Source organism: Seriola dumerili, unplaced genomic scaffold (assembly GCF_002260705.1).
Source record: "Seriola dumerili isolate Sdu_G_001 unplaced genomic scaffold, Sdu_1.0 BDQW01000036.1, whole genome shotgun sequence".
Lineage (NCBI taxonomy): Eukaryota > Metazoa > Chordata > Actinopteri > Carangiformes > Carangidae > Seriola > Seriola dumerili.
Genome location: NW_019174291.1, coordinates 4,795,272 through 4,818,486, shown reverse-complemented (window position 1 = coordinate 4,818,486; position 23,215 = coordinate 4,795,272). Strand labels below are relative to the sequence as shown.

Here is a 23,215-nt window from a genome sequence, read left to right as displayed (position 1 = left end):
AACTGTAGTTAATTCCTGTGTCAATAAAGTAAAATGTATACCTGCAGCGATGGTATGGTCCAGATTAGGTCTGGATGGAAGGGCCTATATAAAGCAGTTGCTTTTGTCGTCGAGGGGGAATGACACATCAGTGTAGCTGTGTACACATTATGTTTGTTTAAGTTGAGTTACTATGAGTTAACTTTAATCAGTTAAGCCTAGATTAATTATTTTTTTGATTTTTTTGTAAAGTGTGAACATGGACTGCACTGTAAATAAATCACTTTGGTATCCCTGGACAAAATTCTCCGTGTCTGCCTCCTACTAAACGGCCACTCAGGTCGGCCTACATCACAACGACCAGACCTACATCCTGTCTGATATTTTTATTTTTACCTACTTACTATTTTTTCTCATTTGTTTTCTGTGGTGCTATATTCATTATTTAAAGAAGTGATGATGTGCTCAGCACTAGTTCAGTGATCCACAGCAGCACACTCAGCTGTGCTGTGTCTCTGTGGCCTGTAGATGGAGCTGTCTCCTCGCATATCTCTGTAGAGTAGGCCAGAATCATAGCCTGTATATAAAATCAGAACAGGCTGTTTACAGCCTGTTTTTACATAAACTGCGATTTGGTTTTGGTTTTCACAGTTAGCACAAATTTAAAACAAAACAAAATCTTTATTTTCTGTTTTCTTGAGGGAACTCAAACTTTATTTTAAAACTTGATTCTCTTAACAAGAAGTATGTAATAATTATAATGTTTTAATTTGTTTTTTATCAACAGTCTGCTCTGGTTGTTTTTTTTTGTCTAAATTATTGTTGAAACAAATGTTATGAATTGTTGACATTTATTTATTTCTCTTTTATGTATCTTTCTTTTTTTTCTGTATGTAATAAAATACAAGTCTTGTTTTTCTTTATTTTTGTATAATGCCAAAATGTTACAATGAATAAAAAATGTACTGACAACAGAGAGAGAGCTAGCACTACCACACAGTCTGACAGTGATAGAAAATAATTTTGAGTTTGTGTATTCTGTGTCACATTTTAAATTAGGCTATTTATTTAGAATCGAACGGTTTGGGGGTTGCCAAAATAATTATGTTGATTGGTTGGTTGGCAGGCAGTGGGCGGGATTTCAGTGGTTGAATAGTTGTTTTGGGGTTGGGGGCGTGGCCTTTGTTGCATATTGTTTGTTGTTGGGGAAGTGGGCGTGGTTTAGTTTGAACCAGAGTCGCGCCGCAGAGAAAGGTATCAAGTTTCTTCAAGTCAGTTAGCATTAAGCTAAGCTAGTCCTCCATCATTGAAACCAGCGGAGAGTATTAATAAACTGAGCCGCCTCTGGTTCTTATGGTGGCTTTTACTGACCTTCAACGCGGTGTTTAAGCGGTTATCATCCCGGGTGTTCCCGGCTTGGTTTGTAAGCGTGCCGGTTTGTCTTTGTGGAGAACTTCATTAGAGGTGAAGTGAGGCGGCGTCATGGCAGAGGGAGCGGACTGCGGCTCAGTCAACGCCGCGAAGAGGAAACAACTAGCGGGGAGGAAGAGCCGGCAGAGCCAGCAGAAGAAGACCTCCAGCAGCCGGGTATGATCCCATGCTAGCAGAGCTAACTAACAGAGCTAACTTTTAGCATTACAGTCCGTTAGCCCCGCTGCTGCTTAGTGAAGGCAACTTTTAAAGAGTCAGAACAAACTGAGCTGATATGTTAACTGATGAGATTAAACACACTACTAAAACCCAACAGCCCACTCCGACTGTTTCAACTTTTAATCAACGATTAAAAAGTTTTTATAGCAACAGGCTAATGTTTAGACTCACACCAAAAAAAGCAGCAGGCCACCGGAGTAACAACAAAACACTACTGGCAATAAAAATATCTTAAATTACACATTTTATATCAGAAGTCACAGTGTTTTAGAGTAAAAGACAAACAAACAAGAGTGAAGGGGTGATAAAAAAGACTACAGATTGGTCAGATGTGTGACGTCACACGGTGTGACCACCTGTGGAACTGTGTCTTCATCATCAGGAGGTGTCTGTCCAGATTCATCCTGCAGCAGGACAAGGGGGACAAACACACAGAGTCATAAAGTACTGTTTATTCATATAGGCACAAATGAATGAAATGAGGGAATTGGAAAGAATCTAATATGGTTCCAGATCTCCAAAGAAGACTCAAGGTGTTTAAAGAGTCAATGAGCAAATTCTGTTTCGATTTAAACCCAACTGAATAGAATTTTCTAATAATTTCAATAAACCTGTCAAATTTTGTTCTGTTAGTTCTGCAGAGTGAGACATTTGTTAAATTATGAGATTTTTGAATAAAATTTGTGTGTGTTTGTGTGAGATTTCAGGTGAGCTTGGAAAAAGTTCTGGGTATCACCACGGCCAGCAGCAGTGGTTTGACCTGTGACCCCAACTCTGGGCTCATCGCCTACCCTGCAGGGTAAGCCCCGCCTCCCCTGACTCACCTGTATTGGATGCCCCCAAAGAACAGAGTGACAGTGTTCAGAGTCACTGCTGGGTGTGTTGACTAAACCAAGGCTTTATCTCTTAACCATAGAAGAATAGGAGAAGAAGTGGTCAGAAACATGCGTCACTGTGGGAGACACTTTTTTTCTAACCTGACAGTGCTATTGGTGTTTCTGTGTCAGTTCTAGTACAAACATGAAGCGTTTTTCATAGGGTTGAACCCTGCTGATGTGATTTATCTTGTGCCTCAGGTGTGTCATTGTGCTGCTTCACCCGAAGAGGAACAAACAGAGCCACATCATCAACTCGTCCAGGTAGACCTGTCTGTTTCACCTTTACCTGTTCAGTTTTCAGCTGCAGTCTGTGAGGAGCACGTCATCCAGACAAGAGGATCACAGTTGTGTGAGGATCACAGTGGGAGTGTTTACCAGGAATCTCTGCTCCCCTTTCTCAGGAAAGATTTTAATCATGCGTGGTTAGTCTCCTCTTCCTCTGTCGTCACCTCACTGTGTTGTAACGCAGCTCAATTCAAGATACAGTTGTTCTTGGGCGATATCCAAAATATGATATCTTGATACAGTGAAGCCAGTTTCTTTTTTGTTGCAGGGTTTGTATTTTAGGTTTCAGGTATAAGTGATGCTGCCACTAAACAGCAGTTCAGAGTTTTGTTTGTCACAGTAAACAAAGCAGTGAAATGAGGACCAGACTCGCAGAAATTTTTGTTTTTTTTCCATATTATGAAAAATATCGCACATGGCGGGAAATATTATTAAGCATTGGACCAAACCTGGTTGTCAGACACTGAACCAACATGTTAAACCAGCAGTGATCCACAAACTGCTGATGCTGAGAAAATCAGGATTTTATAATCACAACATTGTCTAATGAAATCAGAATAAACCAAGTTAATGACAACAGCTGTGTGATCAACTACGCTGACATTTAAAATGGTCAATCATCATCATTATTGTTTCAGTATTCAGTTATAATAACAATAATAGTAATGATAATAATGACATTATTATTATTATTACCCTTATTACCCAATGATGAGTCAAACTGTTGGTCCTCTGTCTCGTCACCTCCCCCTCCTCTAAACCAGGGTAGAGAGAGAGAAAAGAACATATGAACATATGGGTGATGGAGTGAGATTTGTTATTGTCTTAATTATTCATGTCTCTATAAAACTCTGATGGAGCTGCGGGTTCACTGTTGTTTCTTAAAGTGGTTTTGGAAAAATAAACATTGCAGCTGCTTCAAGAAAGGAGAATTTTAACTTAAGATGATCAGCCTTTATGTTGAGCTCATCAGAGCAGTAGCTTCTCTTCAGACTGAGAACGGCCTCCCCAGTGTAATCGCTACATACAGAAGTGCAGTCATATCAGATGGTGACTGTTGTGTAGCTTTCTACTGACGGTAATGATTACAAACTACAGCTGCACATATCACATCATCTAATGGATCCTGTTGATGTTTTTGTTTCAGAAAACCCTTCAGTGCTCTGGCTTTCTCCCATGATGGAAAATACCTGGTCACTGGTGAGGTAAGAGCAGCAACACACACCTGTGTCTGTTACTGTGTCAATGTGAATCCAGGCTGAAACCAGGCCTGTTTGCATAAACCAGCTTTATTTTCAACAAATTCTTTGTCATAAAGGGGGTTAAAATAAGTCTGGAGGATCAGTTACCATGGAAACTGACTCACCTGGTCCTCATCAGATTAGTTTTCAGGCTGAACTAGGCTGAGAGTTTGTTTTACTGCTGTTCTTGGAACATGAGTCTGTAACAATAAATATATATAAATATCTGCAACGTATTTGTTTTTAAATCTAGTGCTATTAAAATAAAGCTAATAGATAAGTCTCATAAGAAAAACTTTCACTATTTTACTGCATGTTTTTTCTCCTTTTAAATATCATTTAAATTAAAATAAAGACACCGACACCCATAAATCTTTCTTTTGAAATACAAGAGGAGCATGTTATTCACACTGTATTTTCACCACACGGAGGCTGGTACAAACCAAGACATATAATCCAAATAGAGAATTTTAACATTCTGTAAAGGAGGTTTTAAACAATAATTCAGCAGCAAACAACTATTCTGTATCTAAAAATAGAGTAATGGCATCCTCAGCAGAGAATGAAGCCACACCCCCTCCTTGTGTGACCTAATCTGAGTTTCTCTGGTTTTTATGGTCCATCTGAGCCAATGCTGGTCTGGATGTGTAGCTGATGAAGCCTTTATTTTGGTCTGAGATGCTGGTGGCATAGTGCAACACCTAGTGGCAGAAACGATTGCTTACAGAACCTTTAAATGACTAACATAAATGATGCGTTTGTTCCTCGCTATAAAATAAACTGGCTGTTTCCTACTGGGTCATTCAGAGTAATGTACACATCATCTTTCACATTAATAAAAGATCTAATCAAACAGATTCTCGAGACTCGCAACTGCGTGTGTGTTGTGTGTGTGTGTGTGTGTGTTGTTTGTGTGTTGTGTGTCTCGAACCGAGCATCTCCCGTGTTTGTCGTGTTGCTGTAGGTGTAGTGTTCTGTGTGATGTGTGTGTGGTTGTTTTCAGCAGTATGTGTTTAAACAAACCCTCTTTCGGGAAGGGACAGCCCCGGCCCTTTTACTCGGGGATGGGTCGCGGACTTTGTGCTTCATCTCGCTTGGCTGGGATGTTTCTAGTTCTCATAAATACGGAGTTTCCTGTGTGGCGTTCTCCACCAACAGCTGTTACATCGTCTCCGTGGGATACCAACATGACATGACTGTCAGTGTGTGGGACTGGAGGGTGAGGACACACACTAACACAAAACAGACACACCAGAGGCTTCGTCACACATTGACAGCTGAGTCATTGACAGTTGAAACAGCTGTTGGTCCTGTGGGCAGGTAGCATGTAAAACAGCCACATGCACGTGTCTCCAGGTGTGACACAGTTCATTCACTACAGTAAGAGAACAACATTTTCTGCACATGTTTCACAATAAAAGCCTTTTGATCTGAAGAAAGTGTTAGTGGGTTTAAATAAAGAACGCTGGACTTGTCATCTGGTAAAGCTTTAGAGCAGACACAACTGATTGATTGTTTAATTGATTACTGGAAAATGAAGCTGCATAAATAAGCTTATTTATATCTTATAATAATAATTATTATTATAATTATAATAATTATTTGCAGCCATAAGTTAAACAATTTTTCTTTACATGTTTTTGATCACTGTTATATCAATGACTGAGCCTGATAATGGAGACTGGGTCAGAAAACAGGGATTGATTATAGATAATTTCTATCATGAATGCATTACTTAATACTTTAGAAAACATACTGGTACAGAGTCTTTGCGGTAACAGTTCCAACATTAATGTGATTTTTTGTCTTCCTGTGTTTGTGTGTGTGAGCAGAAAGGTTCGATCATCGCTTCCAACAAGGTGTCCAGCAGAGTTTTCGCTGTCTCCTTCTCTCAGGACAACAGCTACTTTGTCACCGCAGGAAACAGACACGTCAAGTTCTGGTACCTGGACGCATCCAAAGAACGACGGGTACTGCCCTGACCTCTGATCAGCCATTCAAAGCTCAGCCTTTACCTGTAGTCTGAAGTAACGACCTTCTTTTACATTTCTATTTTCTCCCCATAACCAGGTGAACAGTACGGTGCCTCTGATTGGTCGGTCAGGGTTGCTAGGCGACCATAAAAACAGCGTGTTCAGTGGGGTGACATGTGGCCGTGGCCTCATGGCGTCAAGCACCTATTGCATCACCAGCTCTGGCCTGCTGTGTCTTTTCAACAGCAGCCGACAGTTGGAGGCCTGGGTCAACCTCAAGGTCAGTGAGGGAACACCTATACAATAAAAAATAAAATATAAACAAAACACCTGGACAAATAAAATAAAATAAACGTGAAGAAATTAAAAAATAAATAAATAAACAACATATTAGCTGTTTGACTATGTGGTGGTTGTGTTTTCCATTTCTGCTACATTTCTAATGTTGTACAGAGATTCAAATACATTATGACTGTTATACATTGACTTATAGGCTTCCTGAAGTCCAGGCGTTGGTTTCTGGTTTGATCATGACTGCCTCAATATTAACTCTTGCCACTGTGTTGCATACAGTAAATAGCAAAACAGAAAACAAGCAGAGGTTTGCATGTTTGATGAACACAGTAGGAGCTGCAGGCGTGTGGCTGAAGGGTGGGTGGAGATAGAGGTGGGGCCAATTTATATATTCATAAGCCCACAAGTACTAAATGAGACGCAACTGCAGCTGTACATTTTAAAAAACACCTGTACTATTTACAAATGCACCTGTATGATTAAATAAAACCCTATAAATCACAGGGTGTGCTGAAAAACACCATGTTTGTTATGAAATGGTTATGGTCATGGTTATTTAATGTAACTTGATGTTAAAATAGTGAATCAAATAATTGTGCCTTTGTTGTTGTTGACAGACATCGTCGGCCAGTTGTCTGGCCGTGAGTGAGGACTTTATCTTCTGTGGTTGTGCTGACGGTCTCATCAGAGTGTTCAGTCCATCCAACCTGCAGTACATCACCACCCTGCACCGACCTCACCGGCTGGGCGTCGACCTCACTCAGAGTGCACAGCACGGGTACTGAACACAGATACCGCTAACAGATACTGCTAATACATACTGAACACAGATACTTCACAGATACTGCACACATATACTGCTAACAGATACTGGAACCACAGACCACTCCTCTGACCCCCTGTTTGTTTACAGCCTGTTACCTGCCAATCCAGGTGCTCAGTACCCTGACACACTGGCTCTGACCTTTGACCCCACTGCCAAACACCTGACCTGCGTGTACAACGACCACAGTCTGTATGTGTGGGATGTTAAAGACGTGAGGAACGTGGGGAAACTGTACTCGGCCCTGTACCACAGCAGCTGTGTGTGGAGCGCAGAGGTCAGTCACAGAAACACTACCGTCAGGAGTACTCGAAAGACTATTAGGAACACTTCGGTAATAGCGAGAATACCTCCACAACAAGTATAAGTACCTGCTACCAGAAATGCAACGTATACTCTAAGACATCATACAGAAATACCTCCAGTAATACAAGAAGAACTTCCTGTACTCCCAGAAGAATATCAGAAATACCTCCAACACTGCCAGCAGTAGTTCAAGCACCACCAGGAATACTTCCAATACTACAGAAATGCCTCCAACATGGGTAGAGACACTTCCAGCAGTAACAGATATACTGTACTTCAGTAATAGCAAACCTTTTTTCCATTATTATTATACCAGAAGAACCCTCAGTACTACCAGGAATATTTCAGATACTAACAAAACTATTTAATACTAGATTTCACAGTAGAATCCTGATCCTGGATCTCAGACCAGTCTGAAGTAACAATTCTCAGTGTTCACCAGGTTTTGTTCATGCTGGATTTCCTGAGTCTCTGGTCTGGCCTAAGAACCAGTCCTGGTTTTTCAGGTGTATCCAGAGCTGTCAGACGTGTCTCAGGCCTGTCTGCCTCCATCCTCCTTCCTCACCTGCTCGTCTGATAACACCATCAGACTGTGGCACACTGACCCCCCCACCATACACAGGAACCTCTACAGCAACGTGAGACCACACACACACACACACACACACACACACACACACACACACATACATACACATACACATACACATACAGCTGGTTACTGAAGGTCTGTTTTATCTTCCAGGACCTGCTGAAGATTTTGTATGTTGGGGAGAACACACAGCACCTGCTGGCAGAGGGGGAGAGGGGGGAGGCAGCAGGGGCTGATGGGAAGGCTGGGATCAGAGTGCTAGGTATCAGCCCTGATGGACAACACCTGGCAGCTGGAGACCGCTGCGGAAACCTGCGGTGTGACACACACACACACACACACACACATACATACATATACATGTAATGAGGTGTGCTGACATGTTGCTCTTGTTCAGGATCTTTGGTCTGGAGTTTCTGGATGAGTTGGTGAAGATAGAGGCGCATGACTCTGAGGTGTTGTGTCTGGAGTTCTCACCCACATCCACAGGTAAGATCTCAGGTCAAAGGTCATCCAGTTACAGCTCCTCTCAACATAGATAGATAGATAGATAGATAGATAGATAGATAGCTAGATAGATAGATAGATAGCTAGATAGATAGATAGATAGCTAGATAGATAGATAGATAGCTAGATAGATAGATAGATAGACACTTAATTTATCTCCTAGGGGAAATTCATGTGTCCATTAGGTCATTGTTGATAATAATAATAAAAACAGTTAATAAATAAACAATGATAATTAGATTAGTCCACTTCCTTTGACTGAGGAGTTGTATAGCCTGGTGGCAGTGGGAACAAAGGATCTCCTGAACCTCTCTGTTCTGCAGCGCAGTGAGATGAGACGTTTGCTGCAGCTGTAGCTGCTTCTCTGTCCTGCCAGAATGTTTTAGGGGGGAAGGTTGGTATTGTCCAAGATGGCGTCCATCTTACATTGCATGTATCTCTCCACAACAATCCTGAGTGAGTCCAGACTCCTCCCAAGCACAGACCCAGCCTTTTTTACCAGCTTGTCCAGTCTCTTTGTGTTCATGTCGGACATGCTGCTGCCCCAGGAGACTGCAGCATAAAAGAGTACACTGGCCACCACTGACTGATAAAACATGTGCAGCATTTCACTGCAGACGTCAAGGGCCCTGAGCATCCTGCGGAAAAAGAGCTGGCTCCGCCCCTTCAGGTAGAGGGCATCTGTGTTCAGGGACCAGTCCAGTTTACTGTCCAGGTGCACACCTAGGTATTTATAAGTGTGCACCACCTTAATGTCTTTCCCTCAAATGTTGGCTGGCTGAAGGGTGGGCCTAGACCTCCGAAAGTCCATGACCATCTCCTTGGTCTTGGAGGTGTTCAGAAGGAGGCAGTTCTTGTCACTCCGTTCCCTGAAGTCCGTCGTTAGATCCCTGTACTCCTCTTCCTGCCCGTTCCTGATACGCGACACAATAGCTGTGTCATCCGAGTATTTCTGGATGTGGCAGGACTCAGAACTTTATTTAAAGTCCGCTGTATACAGGGTGAACAGGAATGGAGAAAAATCAGATTATGATCTGATTTGTCAAGTGGTGGTAGAGCTGAAGCAGTGTAGGCCTCCTTGACATTTGCATTCAACAGATCAAGTGTCTTATTTCCCTTTGTGGGACAGTCAACATGAAGCCAGTCAGGTGAGAGGTGAGAGTCACATGGTTGAAATCCGCCGATATTACAATGAATGCATCAGGGTGCTGGGTCTGTACTCTCGCAACAGTCTCGTGAATGACATCACACGCGACTGCAGGCTCTGCTCGTGGTTGAATGTAAACAACAACATAATCATAATATTAAGGTTAAGACCAGTTCCAGTCAGATAAAAGAGGTTCTAGAAGGTGGATTAGAAACTGAATAAAACCTGATTTCTTCAGGCAGGTCTCAGGACCGAGCTCTCAGACCTATATCTGTTGCTCATAAATCAGACAGCAGTCACATAACTATTATTTACATTTGGAACAGACTGACTAAACTGATTAACATTAACATTCTCAGAATATGACTGAAGCAGCAACAGTCATTTAACCTTTCAAGGTAAAAACTGACATTTATGTAAATCATCTTTTTCTCTGTCGGATAAGGAGGTGGATCACAGGGTCAGAAGGTTGTAAGTTCACAGGCAGAGGCTGGAAAGTGATGTTAGTTATGTGATGTGTTGTGTATTTGTCTTCAGACTGAGGCTACGTTCCACACTACTACATTTCACTTTAAAACTCATCTCTTCCTCTACGTTCACATGACTCCAGATTCTTCCCTAAAACGTAGGCTTTGAGAAACTCTGCTGGACTAGTTTTAGTCTGAAAACTTTGTGTTTTATTTTGAACATCCACGGTATCTCCTGATTGGCTCTCATCAGCCTGGACTACCAGTGGTGAATACCACATGGTAATGAATTGTGTTACTGACCTTGTTGTCTTTGCTAGCAGCTGTTGTTCACTTACATTCTCTATTTTAATGCTACAACTGCTTTGCTGTTCCTTGTTCAGAGTATTTACTATAACTAACCAACTGCAGAGTAGACAATCTGCTTCCTGTTTACATGCACATGCCCAGTTTTGTGAATGGCCATGTGATAGGGGCTTTCAGCTGTGATAGTCTGGATGGAGATTACATGACACCATCTCCTGTCAGGACCAAAATTTGTCTTCAGTCTGAAGACACAAAAAGATGCAGCCTGAGGAAGAGCTGATCCAAGCCTGTTCTGTTTAGTTCCTGTGTTCCTGCTCGTACTGATCTTATTTAAATCTTTCTTACAGCTTCCCTCCAGCTGTTTTCTCCTTTGTTTTGGTGGATTATTGTGTCTCTAGCTGCAGATCTGACACCTGAATAATGATGATGTTGTTGTTTCAGGTGTGAAGCTGTTGGCGTCGGCCAGTAGGGATCGACTAATCCACATCTTCAACCTGGAGAAGAACTACAGTCTGGAACAGACTCTGAACGACCACTCGGCCTCCATCACTGCTGTCAAGTTCGCAGGTAACAATGTTCACAGGTCAATACAGTAGGGGTTCATGTCGGTCTTGCTGAAGATGCTTCAGTAACAGATCACACTCATTCAAGCTGTTTGAAATTATATGAAGGTTATCGGCCACACCCTCTCAGATGTTACAGGGTACCTGATCCAAAACATTGTATCGACCCTCATTAAAACATTTCATGTAAACCACATGTTGTTGACAGAGGAGGCGGATAGTTAAATAATAGATAAGCTTCCTGCCACTCTTTACCTGTTACATGTGTTTCAGGTGAGAGTCCAGAGGTTCGAATGGTGAGCTGTGGAGCTGACAAGAGCATCTACTTCCAGACAGCTGAGCAGGTCAGAACACACACTAATATCTAAAGAAACATCTGTGCAGATCTGTTTGAGCTTTAAACCTAATAAAAAACACAATCCCATGATTCCCTGGGTCATGATCGCGGTGTGGTCATCTCTGTCATGGTCCAGACAGAGGAGGGTCTGTCATTCTCCAGGAGCCACCACTTGGTAGAGAAGACAACGCTGTACGACATGGACCTGGACTCCTCAAGGACACACGTCGCCATCGCCTGTCAGGACCGAAACGTCAGGTAAAGAAACAATAAACACCTGCGTCTGATGTCTCCAGACTGATGGTAGAAAACACAGTTTCTGCACTGAATGAACTGGAGCAGATGTGCATGTGTCTCTGTGTGTTCAGGGTTTACAACGTGGAAACTGGGAAGCTGAAGAAGTGTTTGAAAGGCTCCTCCAGTGATGAAGGAGCTCTGCTCAAGGTGAGGAATTTAATCTATCTACAGGATCCCATCCATCCCTGATACCAGTAATTTAAAAGTCTTGGTAAACCACAGGCTGGCCTCATAAAACCTCGAAAATTATTAAATTTCGTTGAAAAGTTTATAATGTGCCACAAAGTTCTGCCCTTCAAGAGGGTGGGACTCCTTTCTGTAAGATCCAGTTAAATGTTTTAAGTAGTAATGGGGATAATTGTGGTTTTAAAGACTTGTACCTTTCGGTGGTAAAGCATCAGAGCCTAGGAACTTTCCGGCCGGTCTATTTCAACATCCAAATCACAGCAGCTGCAGGTAAAATGTGTCACAATTTTGTATCTTGGTGTGATGAGTCCTTTCTCTTTTAAATGTGTCTAAAACTAAAGACATGATTATCAGCTTTACAAAGGCTCCCTGTAGTCCTGTACTAGCCAGCATCAAAGGTGCTGACATTGAGCTGGTGGAATATCTGGATTTTGTACTTGACAACAAATTGTATTTTGAACCTCATATTTATTCCACAGCAAAAAAAAAGGTCCAACAGAGACTTTTTTCCTGAGGAAGATGTTTTTAATGTCTCCTCTGATGATGACTCTCTTTTGTGGAAGTTTTATTGAATCAGTTCTACATTGTTGCTTGGTATGGTAATCTAACTCTGGTCAACAAACACAGGCTGGAAGCCTCATCAAAGTGGCCATAAAAATTTCAGGGAGGAGTAAAGTCCAGCTTACAGACCTCTATAACAGGCAGGTAAGAAAAGCTGCCTCCCTTCTGTAGAGCCAAGATCACCCTCTTTGGACAGAGTTTGAACTTTTACTTGCTGGTTGTCAGTTAAGGGGTTCTCGTTATGAGAACCAAGAGATACAAGTTTTCCTTTGTTCCCGCTGCTGGCAGATAGTATTTTATTGTCAAGAGATCCCTTATTTGCACAAACTACGTATGTGACTTTTGCACTTTGACCTTGATGAATGAAGTCTTACTCTGGCCATCATGCCATACTGTCTGTTGATGTCAATAGTGTTGGTGCTGTGTGTCTTTATGTGTGTGTGTTTGTGTATAGCCTTGCTGTAAATCAGTTTCTCTGTAAGGGACAATAAAGAACTTTGAACCATTTTTTAAATGAAGCATTGAGGTGCTACAGAGACTGGACCACAAATCATATTTTCCTGATGTGAGGGAACATGTTTGTTTAGTACAGACTACAGCAAATTTCACATAATCATTTTTACATTTACATTTTTTTTTCAGTGAAAGTGAAATTAACAAATCACTCCTACTAAAGTCATGACTCATATCACTACATCTTTCAAAATAATGGTTACATGATTTTTTTTTACATATCGTCCAGCTTCTTACCTGACGTCCACAGTCCAATTAGTCTCAGCACAGTTTTATTATGACCTGGTAATGACTAAAACCTTATGATAGAGTGAATCTCTCTCTCTCTCTCTCATACTAACTCACTCACTCACTCTCACAGACACACACACACACATAGCTGTTTATTAGCATATACGTGAAGCAGGGAGGTGGTCACCGGAGACTCTAACTTCAGGTGTGAACTGACAAACTCAGAGCAGCGCAGCTATGATTGGATCACCTGAGACGTATGTAAATGCAGGTGCAGAGGCTCTCTGTCATGTGACATCACTTATCAGGAAGTTGTCACTGTAATTGTTTATCAAATGTATCTGTGGTGAAGTGATGTGTTTGGCTAATATTTGCATTGTGTTCAGGTTCAGATGGATGTGTCTGGGAGTTTCTTTGCCACTAGCTGCTCTGATAAAAACATCAGCATCTTCGATTACGAGTCAGGAGAGTGTGTCGCCACCCTCTTTGGACATTCAGGTGAGTAAATCCAGCTCACCTTGAAGAATGTGTTCTGTAGGGGGAGCTTTATGCAGCTTTGTGTTACTGAGTGCCTGGAGCTCGGTTTATTTTTACATCTAGCATCTATTTTTACATTAAAAAAAAGATGATGTTAATGTCAGGTAAAAAATTTGACATCTCTTCTTCAGGTGTTTAATGGCTGTTCATCTGCCTGCTTGTCTGTTTCCTCAGAGATCGTCACCTGTATGAGGTTCAGCCAGGACTGCAGACACCTCATCACTGCCTCAGGAGACAGGTAAACTGCTGTGATGTCAGGAGACAGGTGAACTCAGGTGTCTCAGTGTTAAAGAAACACCTAATGTAGATCACTTTTAAACTCTTTGATGATTCTTAATGTTTTTAACTATGTATATTGTTGTGTGTGTGTGTGTGCGTGTGTAGTTGCGTGTTAGTGTGGATGCTAGACTCTCAGATGACAGCCACTATGAGGAAGAGGCGGGGTCTCAGACTGAAAGGTGCACCTGAAACCTGCAGCCGCAAACAGCTGGACATCAGGTGTGTGAGGAGTTAACAGGATCAGTTGATCTGGTTAAAATGAAGTCAGGTTTGTGTTTATGTCAGACCGAACCTGGTCCTTGTTTTTTCAGGAGGGAGACCTTCATCACTGTTCCCTCCTCTCAGATGGAGGAGGAGGAGGAGGAGGAGGAGGGAGAGGCGGGCCTCGGTACTCCAGCCAGACTGCAGTCTGCTCACGGTGAGGAGGGGGAGGGAGGAGGGGAAGGGGTGTGGCTCTAGGTTGAAACCACATGAACACCTGGATGATGACGTTAGGTTGTGTTGTTCCTGTTCACACTGGATTAAGAAAAACATTGAGGGATTAGTGCTGCTAATCTAACCAAGGACTGTTTTCATTATCAATCAGTCTGATGATTGTTTTCTTTAGTTTATCAAATTCAGATGTTTGGCCAAAACCCCCAAAATATTCATTTTACAATGAAGTGACAGAGAAAAGCAGCAAACATTTATCACAGTTGCACTGTTGTTGCTTGAAAGTTAAGTGAAACTGATAACTGATTATCAGAAAAATTTGAGATTATTTTCCTGTCAAATGACGAACCCCTTCCTGAGTCTTTTAATATTGATTATCTCCTGATGCAGTCTGATCTGATACTTAGATTTACAGTAACAGCTGTAGATACTTTCACAGGCATCTTGGTCCAGACACTGATTCAAGTTGATCATCTTTAATTATTGATTTGTAATGAATGAAAAGTTTAACTGGAGAATGTGACATGAAGTGATCTGCTGGAGAGAAGATGTCTCACTCTGTTGGAACTACAGAAATGTCACAGTCGTGGTGTGACAGAGTGGAGCCTCTTCTACCTCATACCAACCTGTCAGCCTCACTCATAATTAAAGTTAATTAGTTAATTAGAGCAGTGCTAGAAGCAGGAAGTGTTTGAAACTCAGAGGATCAGTTAGAGTAAAACTTTAATGTCCCACAGCAACAGGACAATTGTCTTTGTATCACCATTAAAAACAGTGAAGACACACACTCATACAGTATTAACTGCTGCAGTTTGATCATTTTCATTTTTGGAGATATGATCCAATAAAATATTCCTGATCAGCCTGGATATGGATCATCAGGATGTTTCTCTGTGTGTGGTGTAATCTCTCCTGCTGTCTGTTTCTGTGCTGATGGATCAGTGTCTCACTGTGACTGAACCATCACTGTCTCAGTCTGTGTGTGAATCATGTTGTCTGTGTTTCAGAGGCTCAGCTGCTTCAGACCAATGGAAAACTTCCTATGTGGTTCAGAAAACTGGTCAGTCTGATGTTTATCAATTATAATATTGATATATTCACAGATAATCGTCCAGGTAGTGGATTGATTTTCTTCCTTCAGATGGACGGTGCATATTTTTTGGGACAATGAAGTTCAGGTGTGTTTCGTGTGTTCAGCAGGGTGAGGGTGGAGCCTCGTCGATCGTTCAATCAGATACTGAGCCTCGTCAGGTACGGAGTCGGTGGACGGAGCAGCTGAACCCTCTGACTATCTGCTCCAACTTCTCCCCAAGTCCCACCAAGGAAGAAGAAGAAGAGCAGAGGGACGAGGAGGAGGACGAAGACTTCCACCCTCAGAGTCTGGAGAGTATGCTGGGGGAGGGAGAGGAAAAGGAGGTGAGCATGTCTGTTGGATGGCTGAGGAGGTTTGTGTCTTGTTTGAGGTTCTGGTCCTGAAGTGGTCTCTGATTGTTGATAAGGAAACATGTCCGCCTGGATCCTGCAGAGCGTTGTTGATTTTCTGCTCCTCAGTTGATGAGCTCATTTCAAATTCTCTAGTTTTCCTGTGGACACCTGCTTTTTTCAAAGTAACGAGCCTGTAAAACAGCTGCATCTCCCACACAGTTCTTTATATCCTGATGTAAAATGTTTGCTCAGAATACTCAGTCTCCCATGATGCAATGTGCAGAGGAAAAGTAGGAGCTGTGCAGAACAGATACCTGACTGTGTGTGATGTTCAGGTGCTGCAGACTGCAGGTGAGGACAGGAGCAGCTACATCCTCTACCCCAATACAACCACTGACAGGTGAGATAATATATAACACACATCGTGTGTGTGTGTGTGTGTGTGTGTGTGTCGTTTAATCTGAACATCAGACGTGACTCTCACCCTGTCTGATGATCAGTGTCACTGTGTCTTTCAGGGAGTTTGATGTTGAAGCTGTGACTGACCCTCGGCGGTCTCTGACCCAGCTGGAGGTCAGAGGTCAGGGGGCGGAGCCAGTGTGGAGTACTCAGCTGAGTCCAGACTCTGCCTGCTCTGAGGGGTCTGCAGGAAGTCAGGAACAGCAGCATGATGCTGGTTAGACCTCAGACTCCACACAGAGGACATGTGATGTGTCTCAGACGTTAATGTTCCTCCAGGTTTATTCAGACATGACAGGATGTTAAAGAGTCACAGTGCCTGGTGAAGTCTGGAAGCTGCTCCGCAGTTTCCACTGAGTTTAATAAGACGAGGAGTGTTTTCTGTCACAAGCTTAAGATTAATCAATGACCACTGTTGTAGAGAGAGTGAACGTCCCTCACGATAAAGCCACTGGTCATTTAATCATGTGACAGTGTTTCCTCTACATTCATTTAGCAGTGGCGATAAAGAAAGTGTCAGAAGAGTGAACGATGAATGAAAAGATGTTTTCTGTCTCTTCATCTTCACTAATATTAGCTCAGAGGCTACCGGCAGGTACCAGCATCTTTTAAGGTGGAATGTTTTCCTGCGTATTACGTGACTTTTGGAAATCAATCAATACACCTTATATGTCAATCAGTATGACAGCTTTGACCATTTCATTTGATTTTATTAGCTCTCTACATGACAGACTTTTTAGTGATTGGGTCTTTGACCGCTTATAAATGTAGATAAGTATCAACCGGATTCTGCAAACTGCAGATATATTACAGTGATGTTGATAGGTTTTCAATGTAGTGAGTCCCCGGGACCCACAGGTGGTGATTTGAGTGGGTCTCTAGGAAATTCAATGGGTCCCAAATAAATTTTTTTTATTTCTTATATTCTTCAAATGAAAACAAAATGTGTCTGTAGTACCAAAATAAATTATCAATAAAAGTGCTGATTTTAACACATAAACAAAACATTCTCATCACCATGACAGAGTCAACAAATAAATTGTCACCAAATTAAGACCAAAATCTTTTTGTCTGAACATCAACTAAATCAAATGAACTGAGTCAATCACTGTGAAACTTTTAGCACACAAATGAAACTTAACTAACACAGTGGAAAGTCTGTTAAAGTATTTTTCATCACCGCCACCGGAGTATGTTTTATTTATTTCATTACAGCACGTCCCCAAGACGTTAAAACATTGTCGACATGAGTGAACACAGCATTGAGCAGTGGAAACATGAGTTTATTTACTACTATGAAGTTTGTATCTTTAATTGTTGAAATGAAATCCGCGGTGACTGGCTAATTGTTGTGGTAGTGGCTAAACTAGCATGTCGCGATACTGTACACAGGATCACGTCTGCGCGGAGTAGATGCGCAGAGTAGTGATGGGAATTCCGGCTCTTTGTGGAGAGCCGGCTCTTTTGGCTCCCAAGTGGCTCCTCAGATTTTTTGTTACTTAAATTAATTTATTACCAAATTATGTGTAAAATGAATAACTAATGTAAAAAAACATAAAATATAACATATGTATAGTATGTATATGGCTTTATTAATAAACTTAACATATACATAAATAAATTTTAAATAAAAAAGACCCATTTTAATTTGTGAAAAAACACAAAATCAACTAAACATCACTCAACAAAATATAAGTTAAAATGTGCAACCATGTACAGTGAAAAACAAAACACAAAATGCGAGTGTCTGTAACCCCTCCCCTCCCCCCTCCTGCTCAGTGTAGTCACACAGACGCTGCCACAGCCACACATGTTGACCAATGCGGCTTTGAAAGACAATTTAAAAAAAAAAAAAAAAAACGCTCTTGATCGCGAACCGGCTCCCGTCGTTCACTTCAAAGAGCCGGCTCTAATCCGGCTCTCGTTCGCGACCGACCCATCACTAGCGCAGAGGGTTGAAACAGCGCTTGCCTGGTCTGCTGACAGCGAAGTTACTTTTGCTAGTTACTGTGATTTTAAACACGAGTTGTTGTTCACAATGTATCGTTTTTCATGCGAAAAATTAGTTGCGTCCCTGGGACGCCTGGATAGTGAGTTTGCTGCGTCCTTTCAGATTTTAATGCGTCAGGGACGCAGGACGCGTACCTAGCAACATCACTGTATTATTTCATCACTTTGAGAAAAGACAAGTGGCGGAGCATTGTTCTGGTGGCTCTGGCAGCTCTACACCTATGCTCACGTCAAAAGATCATATTGTGACGGCTTCACACATCCACAGGAGAGTCTAAAAGACGTACATTAAACGATCGGTCTCAGGTTTAATGAATCAACATCGGATTATTCAAATAAGGAACGATTTTTTTCAACCCAGCCCTACTGTATAGTTGTGACATCACAAAGTTCCAGAAGTCCTGACGGCTGGTTTTAACTGGACTGAGCACTTTGATACTTTCACAGTATTAATATAGAACCTAGACCTGCTTTATAATCAAACAACACATGGACATCTACCTTTATGCAATAGAAGACCTTTAAGCAGTAAATATATTACAGCACTCTGAAGGTGAACAAGAAGTGTGTCGTCTCTCTACATGTTTCAGACATCATGTTAATGTCATCACACTAACTATCCACAAATCATCATCATTATTTAATAAGTGTCCTCTGTCCTCTGTCAGACACAGACTCTCTGAGTCAGGGCAGCTCTGTGGGCTCTTTGGGTCTGGAGGACGACGAGGACAGAAACTCTCTGAAGAACCACTTTGATACTCTGGCCTCCAGTCTGAACGAAGGTATGAATGGCATCATCACCATCTTCATCTTAATCACAGTCAAAGAGTTGTGAAGTGTGTGTTTCAATATTTTCTTTAATGACCTCTGAATGTTACTGAACTAGGGCTGCCACTAATTACTATTTTTCTACCGATTAATCTATCAACTATTTTATCGATAAATTGATTAATCTAAACGATTAATTTTCCTTCAGAAAATCCAAAAATCTGGGTTAGACATTTTCTTAAACACTTGTTCAGTATAAATTCTCAGGCAGCAGCAGATGACTTATGACTTTATGAGAGTATTTATCAGCTACAAGGACAGAAAATATTAAAAAGCTCAATCTATTAATGAACAGACAACACTAAAATGAAGTTATCCTTCACATGTTTGTGAGTGATCTCACTGTGCGCCATAAAAAATAATAATCACAAAATAACACTGGTTAAACAAGACTTCTAGTGAAGGGATTTGAACTGTGATGTGCTCATCCTCCCAAATTCAGACATTAACCAGCTGATTTTATCTTCTTATCCATACACTTAATGATCCAGCTCAGACTGGTTCTTTTTTGAAATAAAAGAATGATTTCAGAACAGGATTTAAATTGATTGTTCTGGTTTGTCTCAGCTAGTCGCTCAGTTAACAACAATCTGCCACATTTTAAGATTCATGGTAAACTAAGATAATCAGTTAGAATCACATACAGACAGCGTTTGGCGTTGTAGCATTTCCTAACAGTTCGCTATTAGCTTAACCAGCGTGGTTTTGTCTAAAAGACACCAGGAGTTGCTGGAGGAAACTGATGAAAATATCTCTTTTCTGTTTGTTGTTTGTTGAACAGGTGGTTGGATAAAGTTTTTATTGGCCTTTTACTTTTTATTGCACTTACAGTAACGTAAAGTTCAATGATAGTTGTCATCAACTGTGTGTGTGTGTGTGTGTGTGTGTTTATGCTGTGTACCTGCAGCCCCGCCTCTCCTGGAGAGCAGAGCAGAGGACAGAGAAGCAGTGCAACCATAGATGATTTAGAAAATAAATATATGGCGGTTAATAGATAGATAGATAGATAGATACTTTATTTATCCCCTAGGGGAAATTCATGTGTCCATTAGCTCATTGTTGATAATAATAGTAATAATAATAATTATAATATATAAATAAAATATAATAGATAAACAATAATAATTAGATTAGTCCACTTCCTTTGGCTGAGGTGTTGTACAGCCTGATGGCAGTAGGAACAAAGGATCTCCTGAACCTCTCTGTTCTGCAGCGCAGTGAGATGAGATGTTTGCTGCAGCTGTAGCTGCTTCTCTGTCCTGCCAGAATGTTGTGGAGAGGATGGTTGGTATTGTCCAAGATGGCCTCCATCTTACATTGCATGCGTCTCTCCACAACAGTCCTGAGTGAGTCCAGACTCCTGCCAAGCACAGACCCAGCCTTTTTGACCAGCTTGTCCAGTCTCCTTGTGTTCATGTCGGACATGCTGCTGCCCCAGCAGACTGCAGCATAAAAGAGTACACTGGCCACCACTGACTGATAAAACATGTGCAGCATTTCACTGCAGACGTCAAAGGACCTGAGCTTCCTGAGGAAAAAGAGCCGGCTCTGCCCCTTCAGGTAGATGACATCTGTGTTCAGGGACCAGTCCAGTTTACTGTCCAGGTGCACACCTAGGTATTTATAAGTGTGCACCACCTCAATGTCCTTCCCTCGAATGTTGACTGGCTGAAGGGTGGGCCTAGACCTCCGAAAGTCCATGACCATCTCCTTGGTCTTGGAGGTGTTCAGAAGGAGGCAGTTCTTGTTGCTCCATTCACTGAAGGCCATTGTCAGATCCATGTACTTCTCTTCCTGTCCGTTCCTGATACGCGCCACAATAGCTGTGTCATCCGAGTATTTCTGGATGTGGCAGGACTCAGAGTTGTATTTAAAATTGGCTGTACACAGGGTGAACAGGAACAGAGCCAGAACAGTCCCATGTGGAGCCCCAGTGCTGCTCATCACTGTCCCTGAGACACAGTTACTCAGCCTGACGTACTGTGGTCGTCTTGTCAGGTAATCCACAATCCAGGACGTGAAGCAGAGATCCACCCCTATCCTTTTCAGCTTGTCTTTAAGAATGGGGGGTTGGATGATGTTAAATGCACTTGAGAAATCAAAGAACATAATCCTCATGTAACTACCTGGCTCATCCAAGTAAGAATGGGCCCGGTGGAACATGTAAAGGACGGAAACATCCACTGCAATATGTTCCTTGTAGGCGAATTGTAGGGGGTCTAGTGCATGTTCAACCTGTGGCCTCAGAAGGTGGAGAAGCAGCCGCTCCAGGGTCTTCATGATGTGTGATGTGAGGGCCACCGGTCTGTAGTCATTTATCTCAGTCAGTCTTCCTACTTTAGGGACTGAACAAGACATGATGTTTTCCACAGGACTAGGACCCTCCCTGTTTGTAGGATGAAGTTAAAGATCCTCTGGAGAGGCTGAGCCAGCTGGGCTGCACAGTCTTTTAACAGCCTCAGACACACACCATCCGGGCCTGTTGCCTTTCCAGGACGTAGCCTCTTGAGCTCCGCCCTCACCTCCTCGGCTGTAAAGGACAGGAGACTTTGACCCAAGTGGTGGAGGGGAGTTGCAGCTGCAGGGTCAGGTTGTGGAGGAGATGCCGTAGGAGAAGCTGCAGCTGAAGCAGTGGGAGAGAGAACAGGTGAGGCTGTGTCAAACCTGTTGTAGAACAGGTTGAACTCATTGGCCTTGTCCACATCACCTGGTGTTGCCTGGCTGTTCTTCTCTTTATAGCCAGTGGTGGTCCTCATCCCCTTCCACACCTCTTTGGTGTTGTTGTGCTGCAGCTTCCTCTCTACTTTCTTTTTGTAGTCCTCCTTGGCCTGCTTCAGTCTCCTCTTCAGCTCATGTTGCACACACCTGAGCTCCTCCCTGTCTCCATCCCTGAAGGCCTCCTTTTTCTGCTTGAGGAGGGTCTTGATGTTACTGGTGATCCAGGGTTTGTTGTTTGGAAAGCAGTGTGCAGTCCTTGCGTGTATTACAGTGTCCATACAGAAGTTAATGTAGTCCGTGGTACATTCAACCATTCTATCAAGGTCAGGGTCCTTGCTGTTATCATTTTCCTGTGACTCCAACAGGACATTCCAATCTGTGCACTCAAAACAGTCTTTTAGAGACTCACTGGCCTCCGCGGTCCAGTTCCTGAATGGGCAGGTAGTTGCAGCCTGCCTCAGTACACAGGGCTTGTCGGAAGGCTGGAGAAAAACCAGATTATGATCTGATCTGTCAAGTGGTGGTAGAGCTGAAGCAGTGTAGGCCTCCTTGATGTTTTCGTACAACAGATCAAGTGTCTTATTTTCCCTTGTGGGACGGTTAACATACTGAGTGAAGCCAGTCAGGTGAGAGGTGAGCTTGACATGGTTAAAATCCCCCAATATTGCAATGAATGCGTCAGGGTGCTGCGTCTGTATTCTCAACAGTCTCGTGAATGAGGTCACATGCGACTGCAGGCCCTGCTCGTGGTTGGATTTAAACAACAATGGCGACGATGTGTGAGAACTCCCCCGGTACATAGTACGGTCTAAGACCAACTGCCAACAGTTCAATATCCCGACAGTGGATCTTTCCATTTGCTCTGGCGTCTCTGTCCGCGCATTCTGCAGTGAAGCTGGGTAAATCCACACAACGGTCGGGGGTGTTGTCGTTTAACCAGGTCTCATCGAAAAACATGAGACTACACTCACGATACCTATAGTCGACGATCTCTTTGTTGTGATTGTTATTATTTCTAAGATAATAACAAATACTGAATGCTATTTAAACAACATAATATGTGACCAAACATGAAATTATGTAAATAACAGCTACAACATCACAAATACCACATTCAAGTGATGTGTGTGTGACACTTGTGTGTTGTCATACTTAATTGTAAACTGCAAATGTACTCACAAGCAATGTTTTCCAAGACACAAACAAAAGATGGAAAGGATAAGTAAGCTTGAGCTGCACTCTGACCACATGTAACTTGTCAACTACAGGATTTCCTGATTGTCATCTCTGAACTATGACCTCGCTGCATCACATGACTAAAACAAGCAATGAAAAGAAAACAGCATTAGAAATGAAAGAATTGAGGATTACTCACAAACGACCACTAGGGG

General features: G+C 42.3%; 1 protein-coding gene across 1 annotated transcript in view; it reads left to right on the top strand.

Moving 5' to 3' along the window:
• Window positions 1–1,253: 1,253 nt before the first annotated feature.
• Window positions 1,254–23,215, top strand: part of LOC111216930 (mitogen-activated protein kinase-binding protein 1-like) — a 32,768-nt gene continuing 10,806 nt past the window's right edge. The window contains exons 1-26 of the mRNA XM_022738591.1: window positions 1,254–1,566; window positions 2,337–2,428; window positions 2,706–2,768; window positions 3,940–4,003; window positions 4,969–4,987; window positions 5,131–5,252; window positions 5,866–6,003; window positions 6,104–6,286; window positions 6,918–7,078; window positions 7,214–7,400; window positions 7,936–8,067; window positions 8,175–8,338; window positions 8,419–8,510; window positions 10,890–11,015; window positions 11,285–11,355; window positions 11,485–11,606; window positions 11,717–11,792; window positions 13,523–13,634; window positions 13,848–13,911; window positions 14,058–14,171; window positions 14,264–14,370; window positions 15,392–15,444; window positions 15,582–15,800; window positions 16,145–16,209; window positions 16,328–16,485; window positions 18,947–19,060. Of these exons, the coding sequence (XP_022594312.1) occupies window positions 1,462–1,566; window positions 2,337–2,428; window positions 2,706–2,768; window positions 3,940–4,003; window positions 4,969–4,987; window positions 5,131–5,252; window positions 5,866–6,003; window positions 6,104–6,286; window positions 6,918–7,078; window positions 7,214–7,400; window positions 7,936–8,067; window positions 8,175–8,338; window positions 8,419–8,510; window positions 10,890–11,015; window positions 11,285–11,355; window positions 11,485–11,606; window positions 11,717–11,792; window positions 13,523–13,634; window positions 13,848–13,911; window positions 14,058–14,171; window positions 14,264–14,370; window positions 15,392–15,444; window positions 15,582–15,800; window positions 16,145–16,209; window positions 16,328–16,485; window positions 18,947–19,060 (2,923 nt within the window). The 5' untranslated portion in view covers window positions 1,254–1,461. The remainder of the gene's footprint in view (window positions 1,567–2,336; window positions 2,429–2,705; window positions 2,769–3,939; window positions 4,004–4,968; window positions 4,988–5,130; window positions 5,253–5,865; window positions 6,004–6,103; window positions 6,287–6,917; window positions 7,079–7,213; window positions 7,401–7,935; window positions 8,068–8,174; window positions 8,339–8,418; window positions 8,511–10,889; window positions 11,016–11,284; window positions 11,356–11,484; window positions 11,607–11,716; window positions 11,793–13,522; window positions 13,635–13,847; window positions 13,912–14,057; window positions 14,172–14,263; window positions 14,371–15,391; window positions 15,445–15,581; window positions 15,801–16,144; window positions 16,210–16,327; window positions 16,486–18,946; window positions 19,061–23,215) is intronic.